Below are 16406 nucleotides of genomic sequence, written 5' to 3' on the forward strand. Positions count from 1 at the left end.
TAATTTACAACCCTTATTAATAAATGCAAATCTTAGTGTTAATACCGTTTTTAGAAAATGATCTTACTGTAAAAACCATAACAATAGTAAAACCGCTATGAAATAAGCACAAATCCCTTTCAAATACACTCACCGGCCACTTTATTAGGTACACCTTACTAGTACCAGGTCATCCATGATGCGAATCTCTCATTCCACCACATCCCAAAGGTGCTCTATTAGATTGACGTCTGGTGACTGTGGAGGCCATTTGAGTACAGAGAACTCATTGTCATGTTCAAGAAACCAGTCTGAGACTCACGCTTTATGACATGGCGCACTATCCTGCTGGAAGTAGCCATCAGAAGATGAGTACACTGTGGTCATAAAGGGATGGACATGGTCAGCAACAATACTCAGGTAGGCGTTGACACGCAGCAGAAATCGAGACTCATCAGACCAGGAAGAGTTTTTCCAATCTTCCTTTGTCCAATTTTGGTGAGCCTGTGCAAATTGTATTCTCAGTTTTCTGTTTTCAGCTAACAGGAGTAGCACCCGGTGTGGTCTTCTGCTGCTGTAGCCCATCCGCCTCAAGGTTGGAAGTGTTGTGCGTTCAGAGATGCTCTTCTGCATACCTCTGTTGTAACGAGTGCTTATTTGAGTTATTGTTGCCTTTCTATCAGCTGGAACCAGTCTGGCCCTTCTCCTCTGACCTCTGGCATTAACAAGGCATTTGCACGCACAGAGCTTCCTCTCACTGGATATTTTCTTTTTTACGGACCATTCTCTGTAAACCCTAGCAGTTTCTGAAATACTCAGACCAGCCCGTCTGGCACTAACAACCATGCCACATTCAAAGTCACTTAAATCACCTTTCTTCCTCATTCTCATGCTCGTGTTTGAACTACTTCAGATGGTCTTGACCATGTCTACATGCCTAAATGTATTGAGTTGCTGCCATGTGATTGGCTGGTTAGAAATTCCCCTTAACGAACAGGTGGACAGTTGGTGAACCTAATAAAGTGACCGGTGAGTGTATATCAATGAATGTGAATGAGTGTAGATGACACCATGAAGCATAATTAAAAAATGCTAAAACATTATTTATTTAATGTTTGCCAAATCACAACAGATCCCAAATTGTGAAGCATACATTAAAAGAAAGAATATGAAATGACTACTACTGTATTATTGTAAGATATCAAAAATATATTATTCCAAACCCTCATTTCTATCACATAAACATGCATTGAAAACATGTGTATAATTTGTTCTGTTTACGACATTGTGTTTGTTTAAAGTGTTTATATTCTTAGTAATGAAGTTAGACGAGCACCATGATGTCGTTCAGATCTTTTCGTTTGAGGTCTGGCACTTTGGCGTCAGATGCAGGGAAACCGACAGGAAGTAGCATCAGAAGCTTCTCATTGGCTGGTCTCTGGAGGAGAGATCTGAGCTGAGGGCCGCAGTTCAGAGGAGTCGTCGTCACAGTAACCAGACCGGCATTCTAGAACACAATAGAGTATTTAAATGAAAGGAGTGTGTTCTTTTATCTAAAGGTCTCGTGAAATTAAAGTAAAGCTTTTTTAGATGTTATTATCAGTAATGTAGACTAACCATGTTCAGTACACAACAATGTTCTGTAGAGATGATCTTTTAATGCCAATCTCTGAATAAATACTTATGGGTCATAGACAAGCTACATATCTGTGTAGTCTTTATTTCTCACTCTTTCAACCCTGAGCACAACAGAAACCCTCCTACCATATGTTTCAAAGAAAATTTAGTAAGTTTGCTACGTCCACCTAATGCACTTGAAAATAAACAGTGGGCAAGCTAAAGGGGCGAGTGTCGCTTGGGAAGGGAGACATTTAGAGCAACGAAAATATGCATTCGCTTTTAATTTATGCATCACACAGTATTACAGTCTTAATGAAGAGAATTTTATATTATCACAAATTGTTAAATAAATGATCTTTTGTTGAATAAATGCTTTGAAATAGGGTATTTAAACATCAGGTGTGGGTGATGACCACATGGCGCAACTCTCCACCAGAGAGAGGCTGAGAGACAGACTCCAAACGCTGTTTGAATAATCTTTAAACAAAATAGTGAACAAAGTAGTGATGTTTATATTCATAGAAGTTCAGTCAAGTTAGTGTTAATTTGCGTTAATTTAATGTTTTAATATTTTAAATGTGGAGGGTGCTCGGGGAGTATGGGGTCAAAGGTGCTCTGTTAAGGGCTGTCTCGTCCCTGTATGAACAGAGTAGGAGTCTGGTTCGCATTGCTGGCAATAAGTCAGACTTGTTCCCAATGCATGTTGGACTCCGGGAGGGCTACCCCTTGTCATCAATTCTGTTCATAATTTTTATGGACAGAATTTCAAGACACAACCTTAGGCTGAAGGGGGTCCGGTTCGGGGATCGCAGGATTTCATCTCTGTTATTCGATGTTGTTCTGTTGGCTTCATCGAACACGGACCATCAGCATGCACTGGGGTGGTTTGCTGCCGAGTGTAACGCGGCTGTGATGAGAATCAGCACATCAAATCCGAGGCCATGGTGCTCCACTGGAAAAAGATGGTTTGCCATCTCCTTGTTGGTGGAAAGTCCTTACCCCAGATGGAGGAGTTTAAGTATCTTGGGGTTTTGTTCACAAGTGAGGGAAGGATGGAACGTGAGATTGACAGGCGGATTGGTGCAGCAGTAATGCGGCCGATGTACAGGTCCGTTGTGGTAAAGAAGGAGCTGAGCCGAAAGGCAAAGCACTGGTCAATCTACGTTCCTACTCTCACCTGTGGTCATGAGCTTTGGGTCATGACCAAAAGGACAAGATCTCAGATACAAGTGGCCGAAATGAGTTTCCTTCAAATGGTGGCAGGGCGCACTCTTATGGATAGGGTGAGGAGCTCTGTTACCCGGGAGGAGCTCGGAGTAGAGCTGCTGCTCTTCCACATCGAGAGAAGTCAGCTGAGGTGGCTCAGGCATCTGTTTCGGATGCCTCCTGGACGCCTACCTAGGGAGGTGTTCCAGCCATGTCTCACAGGGAGGAGGCCTTGAGGAAGACCCAGGACATGCTGGAGGGACTATGTCTCTCGGCTGCCCTGGGAACGCCTCGGGATCCCCCCTGGAGGAGCTGGAGGAAGTGTCTGGGAAGAGGGATATCTATGCTTCTCTCCTAAGACTGCTGTCCCTGCGACCCGGCCCCAGAAAAGCAGCAGAAAATGAATGAATGAAAATAAATGAATGAATATTTTAAATTGTCATGCTGTAATAAAATAAACATGATATACAATTAAATGATTGTAAAGTTATATAATTCCAAGCTTTTATAAAAATGGCCTTCCAGCTGCACCACAGTACTGGGAAACACCAATGCACACTCATTCACACATATACACTACGCATAATTTAGTTTAATCAATTCACCTATAGCGCAGGTTTTGGACTGCCTGAAACTTGTTTGCTTTGTCTTGTGTTTTTGAAATACTTTTACTGTCTCACCTGCAGAGCAGCCAGCAGAATGCCACAGGAAATGGAGACGCTGATTTCATTGTAATAGTGAGTCTTTTTCTTGCCGCTGGGCAGAATTCCATACGCCTGCTTAAATACTAGAATCAGATACGGAGCGACATCTAAATACTCCTTCACCCAGTTTGTCCTGTGAAAGAGATGTTTGATCTTTAGTTATTGTAATTTAATTAATTCTAAAGCTTTTTAAAGGGGCAGTTCACCCAAAAATGAAAAAAGTTACTTACTATTTACACTCCTTCAGGTGATTCCAAACCTTCATGTATTTCTTTCTTCTGTGGAACGCAAAAGAGAATATTTTAAAGAAAGCTGAAAACCTGGAACCATCGACTTCCATAGGAGGGAAAACCAAAATACTATGGAAGTCAATAATTTCTAGCTTTCTTCCATATATTTTCTTTTGTGTTCAGCAGAAAACAGAAACTCACAAAGAGTTCAAGTAAGTAAAGGGTGAGTAAACAATTACGAAATGTTCATTTTTTGGGGTGAACTATCTCTTTAAATTCCTGAAGTAAAATTATGGTAGCATTAATATGGCAGAAACTGACCACTAGAGGGCCCTGTTGTAATAACAATAGTGCTTTACTTAAATATTGTGTTGTTTTTAATTATAAAATGTTTCTATTCATATGTAAAACTAATACTAATAGTGAGTATTGTTATTGCATTACAGTGTATATTATTTAAAAAAATAGTATTAATAATTATCATTATAATATGTCATGTATAGTATTATAAATGCATGTTTATAAATATATTGTTTACATAATTTTTTGTTACACAATTGTAAATATGTGTAATTACTATTGTAATATAACACTTACAAATTACTGAACATAGCATTACGATATTTTTATATTGTAAAACTATCTTGTGATATACACTTACCGGCCACTTTATAAGGTACACCTGTCCAACTGCACATAAACGCAAATTTCTAATAACCCAATCATCAATATCAATACATTAATAATAATAATATTCTGTGACCTCTTTCAGTCTTTGAACAAATATAAAAATTAATAACAGTACAGAAACAATAATAAACTAATACATATTAATGCATTCAACTGTAAATTGTTTATTTATTCTTCTATCCTCCAGTATGTTTGAAACGCACCGTAGTCTCTTCAGGTCCTGGACCCACTTGTTTCCCATTCTTTGCTTATAGTTGATCTCCTCTTCCTCCTCAATGATCTCTCTGATCCGGTGTTTGACATCATGGTCAGAAACCACCACAAACGTCCAGGGCTCAGTGTGAGCTCCACTAGGTGCAGTGCCTTACAGACAGACACACACATACACACACACACACACACACACACACACACAAACACACACACACACACACACACACACACACTGTCTGTCAGAAGTTTGGAAGCCGTGAGATTTGTTTTAAATCATAGATCTCAAACTCACTTCCTGGACGGTTGCAGCCCTGCACTTATTTCTCCAAATCTAATCAAACACAGCTGATCCAACTAAACTAGAGACTGTGAAGCAGGTGAGTTGGAGGTTGGAGCTAAACAATGCAGAGCTGCGGCCCACCAGGAGGTTAAGACCACTTCAATGAAGCTAGTTCTGCTCACCCAGACTGCATTAATTTGATCAAAAAGTAAAAAAATTAATATTAAATAAGTTTTCTTATTGAATGTACACTCCAAAAAAATGACGTTTGTTGTTTGTTCGAACTGCTTATTTAAAATGAGCTGAAACAACAAAATCCTTGATTTTTTTTGTGTGTGTGTGTGGGGGGGGGGGGGGTAACTTTAATGTTTTATGTTCAGTCCACTTAAATTTGTAAAAACGATTACATCAAATTAATTCCTTCAAGTTCTAAATTGATTGTGTGGAACCCAGCATTTTTTTTACAGTGTAGTTTCAAATCTCATGAATTCCTATGATTTAAAGCAGAATTTTCTTCATCATTTCTCCTAGTCTTCAGTGTCGTGATCCTTCAGGAATCATTATAATAGGATGATTTGCTTATCTGTTATGATCACTTACGTATTATTGGTACTAAATCACTAATAGTGATTCGTGCAATAATCAGTGCTGAAAACAGTTTTTCTTTCTTCATAATGTTTCACAAACTGTGATAGATTTTACTTTTAGGATTCTTTGATAAAAAAAAATTCAAAATAAAAGCTTTCATTTGCAATCTTTTATTTTTTACATTCTGAATGTGTTTAGGGCCGGCAAGGTGGCTCAGTGATGCCTCATAGCAAGAAGGTCTCTAGTTTGAGGTCATCCACTGCATAAAACATATGCTGGAAAAGTTGGTGGCTCATTCCGCTGAAGCGACCCCTGAAAAATAAGGAACTAAACCAAAAAAAAATAATTTATCGAAGTGTTTACTTTCACTCTTGAACATTTATTCATTTTCTTTTCGGCTTAGTCCCTTTCACTCTTTATCTATTGTTATGAATAAAAGAAAGCAAATTTGTAATGGTACTTTTGAGTGATATTTGATCAATTTCCCAAACTAACTAACAGCAATAATAATAAAAAAATAATACAATGTTTCTTCTTGAGCTTCTAGATCACAATTCTAGAATATCTGATTAATGTTATATAACACTGAAGACTAATCATGTTCAAAATTCAGCTTTAAAACCCCAAAAATGAATCACAATTTAATCTAAACTCGGTAAAGTAACAAGTGATTTAATATTGTAACAACATTTCAGTATCATGTTTAGGCAGCACGGTGGCTCAGTGGTTAGCACTGTCACCTCACAGCAAGAAGGTCACTGGTTCGAGTCTCAGCTGGGTCAGTTGCTATTTCTGTGTGGAGTTTGCATGTTCTCCCCGTGTTGGTGTGGGTTTCCTCCGGGTGCTCCAGTGTCCCCCAGAGTCCAAACACATGTGCTATAGGTGCATTGAATAAACTAAATTGGCCGTAGTGTATGAGTGTGTGAATGCGAGAGTGTAGGGGTCTTTCCCAATGATGGGTTGCCACTGGAGGTGCATCTGCTGCATAAAACATATGCTGGAATAGTTAGCGATTCATTCAGCTGAAGCGACCCCTGAAAAATAAGGAGCTAAACCGAAAAAAATTTATCAAAGTGTTTACTTTCACTCTTGAACATTCATTCATTCATTCATTCATTTTCTTTTCGGCTTAGTCCCTTTCACTCTTGAACAATGTATTGTTATAAATAAAAGTAAGCAAATTTGTAATGGTACTTTTGAGTGGTATTTGATCAATTTCCCAAACTAACGAACAGCAATATTAAAAAAAATAATAATAAAATGTTTCTTCTTGCGCTTTTAGATCACAATTCTAGAATATTTAAGACTAATCATGTTCAAAATTCAGCTTTAAACCACAGAAATAAATCACAATTTAATCTAAACTCAGTAAAATAGCAAGGTATTTAATATTGTAACAACATTTCAGTTTCACGTTTAGGCAGCACAGTGGCTCAGTGGTTAGAACTGTCACCTCACAGCAAGAAGGTCGCTGGTTCGAGTCTCAGCTGGGTCAGTTGGCATTTCTGTGTGGAGTTTGCATGTTCTCCCCGTGTTGGTGTGGGTTTCCTCCGGGTGCTCCGGTTTCCCCTAGAGTCCAAACACATGTGCTATAGGTGCATTGAATAAACTAAATTGGCCGTAGTGTATGAGTGTGTGAATGCGAGAGTGTAAGTTAATTAATCAAAGGGTTTACTTTCACTCTTGAACATTCATTCATTCATTCTCTTTTCGGCTTAGTCCCTTTCACTCTTGAACAATGTATTGTTATCAATAAAAGTAAGTAAATTTGTAATGGTACTTTTGAGTGGTATTTGATCAATTTCCCAAACTAACTAACGGCAATATTAATAAAAATAATAATAAAATGTTTCTTCTTGAGCTTCTAGATCACAATTCTAGAATATTTAAGACTAATCATGTTCAAAATTCAGCTTTAAACCACAGAAATGAATCACATTTTAATCTAAACTCTAAGCACTGTCACCTCACAGCATGAAGGTCGCTGGTTTGAGTACCGGCTGGGTCAGTTGGCATTTCTGTGTGGAGTTTGCATGTTCTCCCCGTGTTTGTGTGAGTGTCCTCCGGGTTTCCCCTAGTGCAAACACATTCGCTATAGGCGGATTGGGTAAGCTCAATTGTCCATAGTGTATGAGTGTGAATGGGTGTTTCCCAGTACTGGCTTGCCACTGTGTGAAACATATGCGGGAATAGTTGGCGGTTCATTCTGCTGTGGCAACCCCTGATGAGTAAAGAGACTAAGCCAAAGGAAAATTATTGATTAAATAAATGCAGTCTTTCTGAGCCGAATAAGCTCACAACCCAACAACAAACAGACAGCGAACAAACACAGGCTTTAAATGGCTTTGTCTTTTGAGCTGAAAAGGGATTTGCTGCCAACTCAGACAACAAACTGGTATAAAGATAAATTCCCCCACTGCATCATGGGAACTGCATTACCTGCGGTGCGGATGACATTGTCAATCACTTCTTTGGGTACAGGTTCTGGACTGATGAAGCGGACAGAGCGTCTCAGATTCATGAGCGAGTAGAACCTCTCGGAGCGGTCCAGCATCTCAGAAACAGAGTACTGGACTGGGCTGTAGGGGACATGAGGTAAGTTTTCTTCGTCTGTTGTGTCCATCCAGTCTTCATTATTTTCCTCTGTGCACAAACGATTGATTCAGAAAACATCAATACACAAGCAGAAACTCGCATCAGGATAAACATGACGGATTTTTTAAGTGACCCTCTTAGGCTCAATATGTAAGATGTTTTCATTAAAATAGTACTAGAACAGTGTTATACAGTTGAGTCAAGATGATTAGCCCTCCTGTGAATTTCTCTTTCAAATATTTCCCGAATGACCAATTCTGTTCATAGTTTTTATGGAGAATATTAAAGTGCAGCCTTGTGCTGGAGGGGTCCGGTTCGGGAACCGCAGGATTTCATCTCTGTTATTTGCAGATGATGTTGTTCTGTTTCATCAAACATGGACCTTCAGTATGCACTGGGCTGATTTGTTACAGAGTGTGGGATGAGAATTAGCACCTCTAAGTCTGAAGCCATAGTGCTCCCCTGCTAAAAGGTGGCTTGCCATCTCCAGGTTGGAGGAAAGTCCTTACCTCAGGTGGAGGAGTTCAAGAATCTTGGGGTTTTGTTCACGAGTAAGGGAAGGATGGCTTTTATCGAGCTTAGAGCCCTCTCCATGGACAGCACGCCAAATACGCTTTATTCATAACATCTGTAAATGTGAACTTGTGAAAGGGACTGAAGACACCAAGCGTTGAAGTGTTTCAGGTGTAATTTTGTCCCATTCTTGCTGCAAACAAGTCTTACTTAAGGTAGGCAACAGTATGAGGTCTTCGTTGTTGCTTTTTGCACCTCAATGTGCCACACATTCTCTATTGGAGACTGGTCAGGGCTGCAGGTTTGTTTTAATGATGTTATGCGCTGTTGTAGGTGAAATGTCAAACCGTCTTCCTTCAAAACGTCTTTCTTTGAGAAACGTTGTTTTTAAAGATTTCAAAAATTTTCTCAGGTATTTTTTTGGCAAACTGGTAATCCCCGGGCCATCTTTGCTCCTAAAGGACTAGAACTTTCTTGGATGCTGCTTTTATCATTATTAAAATCACCTGTTGACATCATCTGTTTCAAATCACATCATTATTTAACCAATTTACTTGAGTATACTAGCCCTTAACTTCTCCTTGTCACGTTTCGATCTTGGCGTGGCAAAGATGAGAGAGGTAGGATCCAAGTGCAGCTTAATAGTTATTTATTAAAGAAAGTATACGTGCAGGTAACCATAAACAGAAATAGGAAAAATAAAGAATCAAACAGGGTCTTAAACAAGGCATCGATCCAAAATTACATACAAGCAACAAACTTAGACTAAGGCAAAAACATAGTGACAGTAAATATACGTGATGGGAAACAACAAAGACACACTCCATACTGTGTGTAAGGTGTATATATAGTCCGGATAATCAGTAATAATGAGAGCCAGCTGTACATGTGTGATCAGTGGAGAATGGTGACCGTTGTGTGTAACAGCATGCAGGGATTTGTAGTTTATGAATGAGTTTGTAGTTCACTGACAATCTTCCAAGAAGTGGTCGCTGGTGATTATGACACTCCCATACCAACTTTTTTTAAATGTTGAAATTGTAATTGTATGCGCCAAAATTGTAATATGTGTTTATTTTTTGGGGGGGGGGAAATCATTAGGAACATGTTAAATAATGTTTGTTGTACTGTCGGCAATGAACACAAGTCAAGTTGAAGTAAATTTGGAAATGACTTTCTTTTTTTATTTGTGTTTTCCATACACTTTGCCAAACTTTTTCTAATTTTGTGGTTTTATAATTGAAGTAATGTATATTAAAAGTAAATTAATTTGTTTAACAGACATGAAAAGCAACATTTTGTTGAATGTGGTCTATAATCAAACATGTTGCAACATCTTACTGTAAGCTGGACTTTTTTTGGACTTAAACCTTTGCATTGAATTCAAATCTCTGTGCCAGCATTGAGTACTGCCTCTCTCAGAGATCTCAAACTACAAGAGTCTTCAAATGTTCTGCATGATTACGCTTGACTTCTCCCTACAAAAGTATCTTCACATGAATGCTGTTGTGTTGACTTCATGTTTGCTCTCCACTTCAGACTCCATCCTGACAAGTACTACATTTTTGTTCAGCATGGTCAGATTTATATATTACTAATACATTGATATAAATAACCCTATTATAATCTCAATATCTCTATTATTATTCTCCTTTTTCCAGACACCAGGTCCAGTAGGCTAGTACAAAAGACGGACAAGACAATTCAAACCACACAATATACATCAAAAAAGATTAACCACCTCTGTAAGCCTAGGATTTATCAACATCATTAAAATTTTATCAATTATATCTAAAAACAAATATGTATTGTACACCAGATATAGTATAATAATATCATAATACACTCTCAGAAATAAAAGTACGGGAACGGTCATTGGGGCAGTAGTTTTTCAAAAGGTACATAATTGTACCTGAAGGGTCCATAATGGTACCTTAAAGGTACTTTCTATGTACACGTGGGTACTAATATGCAACTTTTAGGTACCACTGTGGACTATGTGATTACCAATATGTATCTTTAATAAAGGTACTGCCCCAGTGACAGCTCCTTTACCTTTATTTCTGAGAGTGTACATGTAACATGATGCATATTAAACATAGCTACATTGCTGACCCATTTACAGTATCCTCATGTTTACATTAGCTATGATATCCCAACAAGCATTAGACATGGAGGTAATATTAAACTGGACAGAGGATGCAAAACTAAGGGATAACGCCATGCTCTTATACTACTACTAATGTTTTAATAACGAGGAAACTAATTATTCAAAGATGATTCCTTGGATTTACTACATTTTTTTATGTTAAGTGGTTGTAAACAATTTATTTGTGTTGAATTTAAACAAACAAATTAAGTTGAACATTATTAAACTTAATTTGTTTGTTTAAATTCAACACAAATAAATTGTTTGCAACAGTTCTGCAAGCAACACTTTTTTCAGTGTAGTACCGTTGTCTTTAGAGCTGATTTCTGTATCATCCTGCAGATCCTCGTCTACCCATGGTCTGGCTGTCTGGTCTGAAGGCTTCTGCTTTGATCTGCTCTCTTTCCTCTGGGAGTTTTTGAAGAGAAATCCAATAATCACACACAAAACCGCTACGAACACCGGAGTAAGAGAAGAAAACACCGCCATGGTGAACGACTGAGGTATGAAGGAGTTTCTCTCAAGTTCACTGAGAAGGAGGGACTCACTTTTTTTCGTCTGTTAATGTTCAAACAGCATTCAGGGAACATATGGAATATGGCAAGCCGTTTTCACGTTTAATGTATAACTTCTGCTATTATCTATTTTCATGTTACTAGTACTTATTTTTTAGATACTAGTATCTTTTCCATTTAGTACTGGTACTTATTTATTAGATACTAGTGCCTATTCTTTAGAAACTTGAGTTTTTTTTAAATATACTGGTGCATACTCATTAGACACTATTTCTCTTTTTAGATACTAGGACCAATTAAAAAGTTATTACTTAATTCATGAGTTCACACTTAGCTCATGACTTACGAAAGCTTATTTGGCATGCTGTCCCGGGAGAGAGCCCTGAGCTCAAGGGATCCTCGAGTCCAGGGCTCCCTCCATTTGTAGGACGAGGGGAGATTGAGCTCAGGGCGATCCGCCGCAGCTAAGGCCAAGGTGAACTTCCTGAGAGTGAGACGACTAGTTAAAGAGACTTAAATTTAAGTGGTCTATAATGTAGAGCATTTTTAGGCTTTGAGAGAAAACCGAAAACCCCGGGGGGAAACGTGCCAGCTCCACGCAGAGACACCAGATGCCCAAGTAAGGAGCCAGAGAGATTAGAATTCCTACTGGTTGCTGGGCCGCCGAGCCACCTATATCTATATATATATATATATATATATATATATATATATATATATATATATATATATATATATATATATATATATATATATATATATATATATATATATATAAATATATATTTATATATATATATATATATATATATATATATATATATATAAATAAATATATATATATATATATATATATATATATAAATATAAATATATATATATATATATATATATATATACACAGTATATATATATATATATATATATATATGTTTATATAAATATATATATATATATATATATATATATATATATATATATATATATATATGTATATATAAATAAATATATATATATATGTATATATAAATAAATAAATATATATGTATATATAAATATATATATATATATAAATATATATATATATATATATATATATATATATATATATATATACAGTATACATATACTGTGTATATATATATATACTGTATGTGTATATATATATATATATATATATATATATATATATATATATATATATATATATATATATTTATATATATATACAGTATATATACACACTATATATATATATATATATATATATATATATATATATATATACACACACACACACATACATACTTACAGTATATATGCAGTATGTATATATATATATATATATATATATATATATATATATATATATATATATATATATTATTATTTTTTTTTTTTTGAATATGCAAAAAGGTACATAAATTGGGATCATACAAATACAAAGAAACATCAACAAAAACAAAAAACAAAAAAAACAAAAACAACAAAAATATAGTCAGGTACTGGTAGGTGTGTGTGTGTGTGTGTGTGTGTGTGTGCGCATGTAAAGGTGACTTGGTGAACAGGTCAGAGAACATACATAAGGAACAATACCAGTCAATAAATAAAGCAAGTATCGCAGATATAAGTAAAACAGATAGAAAGAAACAACAGTTTAACAACAATGCTTAGTAATGTATGATAGTGATAATGACATTAAAAAGAAAGAAAGGACAACAGTAATAATAACTGACAATAATAATAAATCATAAGTGCTACACCAACTACTACTACAGAAAGTTTCTTGTATTACAGCTAATACTGCTTCTACTACAGCCACAACCACGACTACAACTATTACTGCTAATACTGATACTACTACAGCGTCTGGTACAACTAATACAACAACGTCTACTACTACTACTACTACTACTACTCCAACATTAGGCACATTCAAATCAAGACTGAAAACACATCTGTTTAGCTGTGCCTTTACTGAATGAGCACTGTGCTGCGTCCGACAGATTGCACTATTATGTTTTTCTCTTCTTCTTCATTCTTTCATATCACATTTTACCTGTTTTTATGTTTTGTTTTGTTTTTACGCATTTTTATTATTTGTTTTTATTTTTATTTTACTTGTTTCTTTTATTCTTGTTTATGTAAAGCACTTTGAATTGCCACTGTGTATGAAATGTGCTATATAAATAAACTTGCCTTGCCTTGCCTTATTACTACAACCTATTTTGGATAAAAGTGGAGGAAGGGGGAGGAGGGGGGTTTCTTCAAGACGCAGATAGTTGTAAATGGAAAAGGAGGACATATATAGGAACTGGGGATCCTTTGATTGGAGAATCGTGATTAGCTAATATGAGCCAGCTGGGTTAATCATGAGCGAGTACTCCTCTGGAAATTAGTCTAATAAATTAAACTTCACTTATTAGATACTAGTACTTATTCATTAAGAAGTACTTATTCATTGTTGCTGTTGTTGTTGTTGTTGTTGTTGTTACTGAAAAGAAACTGACCTATATTGAAATCCTGAAAAGCTTTTTGAATGCACTTCTAAATCTTCTTTAAAATGCTCAACATCAACAATAACAAACAAATACTTCTTGTTTTTCTTTCTATGAATGCATCAGATTTTCTCAAGAAATGTTATCCAGTAGGCCTAAACAGCATGCAGCAAAGAGGATTCTGCATTAAAAGACAGCATTATTTTGTTATCTGTATTTATATATTTATTTACGACTCCATTATGTGTGTATAGATGTTTTACGGCATATTTCATTCATTTTAGACGGTAAGAAATACACAGTACAGATAAGCCACTTCACAGAAGAAACAAAAATATCCACTGTTCACATGAAATTCATTAAAGTAATTGACAATCTCTCTCTCTCTGACTCACCGTTATATTATAATCTCTTCGCATTTGAATGACAAGGCCTAAGTTAATTTAATGATATCAATCATAATATCGGGTTTAAAACAAAGTCAAAGGTTTCCTTCATACCACGGAATTAAAATGATCCGTCATTACTGCGCAGTTTCCTTGGTGACTTCCGTCGGAAACAAAAGTTAGCAACGAGCCAGTTGAAATTTAATTACTCAGGATTTAATTACATACACCATTGGTGAAGGTAATTTAAAGGTCACACAAATGTCATTTTGCAGTAGATGACGTTGTTGTTCTTATTTTTGTTATGGAATCACCAGATTTGTGTCAATGCATGGTGTTTTCCTCACAGACATAATCAAAACAGATGGCATATGCTCTCTTTTGGCTCTGTCTGGGATACTATTCTTACAAACACACACACACACACACACACACACACACACACACACACACACACGCACACACACACACACACACACACACACAGAGGCACATGTTTACGTGTGTTTTTGAGAGCTGTTAATCTGCTTTACTAGAGCATCTGTGAGCACACTAACTCTGAATAGCAGATTTAACCTATATAAACAATGCAGATCACATTATGCCATTTAACCCACATTTAACCCACGTTCTGCTTATCAAAACTCTTTCAAAGATCAGAGATGATAATATAATGTGTTATTATCAGTAAACAAGGTCATTTATGTCCTTATAACTTACTGTGTTCTTTTTTTTTATTAGTCATTTTTGTCCCTGGATTGGTATATTTTTGGCAATAGTCAAAATACATTGTATAGGCCAAAATTATACAGTTTTTCAAGGCAGAAATCATTTACTTAATAAATAAATGTCATGTTTCAATGTCATGAAGTTTTGTAGCTTTTTAACTGTCAATATTTTTCATTCATTCAATCATTCATTTTCTTGTCGGCTTAGTCCCTTTATTAGTCCGTTGTCGCCACAGCGGAATGAACCACCAACTTATCCAGCAAGTTTTTACGCAGCGGATGCCCTTCCATCAGCAACCCATCTTTGGGAAACACATTCACACACACACACTCATACACCACAGACAATTTAGTCTACCCAATTCACCTGTACCGCATGTCTTTGGACTGTGGGGGAAACCGGAGCACTCGGAGGAAACCCACGCGAAGGCAGGAAGAACATGCAAACTCCACACAGAAACACCAACTGAGCCAAGGTTCGAACCAGCGACCTTTTTTGCTGTGAGGCGACAGCACTACCTACTGCGCCACTGCCTCGCCGTCAATATTTTTAAAAAATCTAAATTTTCATTGATAGTAGTATGTGGACATCTTTAAGGGTGAATTTATTTAAGTATATATCAACAGTATGTATCAACAGAAATATTAATTATTCTTGTTTCATGTGATGTATAAATATCGATTTCCATCCCAAAAATGACATTTATGATCAAAGGTCACATTTAGAGTATTTAGTGTGTAATATTTTTTGTTTTAAATGAGCTGAATCAACACAATTCTTGGGTTTTTTGGACGGCAACATATCTGTTTTAAGTTCTGTCCACTTACATTTGTAAAAGCGATGAAGTTAACTGAGGGCGTACTCACACTATGCTATCCGAACTGTGCCCAGGCCTGTTTCCTGGATCAGGCTCAGGTGCGGTTCAGTTGGCTGGCATGTCCCGGTTGGAAAAGGTGTGCCAGAGCAGGGTTCACTTGGGCGAAACTGAAGACGAGACGTGACTTTTAAGGGACTGTTTCATATGCATTTATTAATCATTTTTACTGTTCAATGAACATAAACTGTTGTGAGTTATTAAAGTTGCAAACCCCTCACTGCACGACAGCTGCACCTTCATCAGACCTCCTAATACCTGCAGCATGAGGACTTTTTGATTGTTTATAAGCATCAAAAGTGGCTGATCTGTTTGGCGAAATATTTGACTTCGTCACTGCATATCTAAAGACTAAAACGATATAACTAAAGAAATCTCCACTGTGCTGAGTGAGAGTGCTTCTTACTGAACAGTGCATCATCGATGGCGTAAGCGTGCTCAGGCATGAATGCAATGTGAGTGAGGGCCATCGGGGGAGACAGGAAGGGGGACAAGTGTGCTTCGGCCCTTTTCACCCTTAGGGCCTACTCACACTATGCCATCCGTACCGTGCCCAGGCCCGTTTCCCGGATCGTTTGAGAAGTGTGAGTGCGCTGAATCGGGCTCAAGCACGGTTCACTTGGCCGGCCCTGGCCCG

General features: G+C 36.8%; 1 protein-coding gene across 1 annotated transcript; it reads right to left on the reverse strand.

The window, feature by feature from the left end:
- Positions 1-1061: 1061 nt before the first annotated feature.
- On the reverse strand, positions 1062-11274 carry iyd (iodotyrosine deiodinase). The gene is given in 5 exon segments (NM_001324554.1): positions 1062-1486; positions 3486-3642; positions 4633-4792; positions 7950-8153; positions 11073-11274. Coding segments are annotated over 5 exon segments (888 nt in total). The 5' UTR covers positions 11257-11274; the 3' UTR covers positions 1062-1303.
- Between the last annotated feature and the right edge of the window lie 5132 nt (positions 11275-16406).

This window comes from Danio rerio, chromosome 23 (assembly GCF_052040795.2).
Source record: "Danio rerio strain M-AB ecotype USA chromosome 23, GRCz13ab, whole genome shotgun sequence".
Lineage (NCBI taxonomy): Eukaryota > Metazoa > Chordata > Actinopteri > Cypriniformes > Danionidae > Danio > Danio rerio.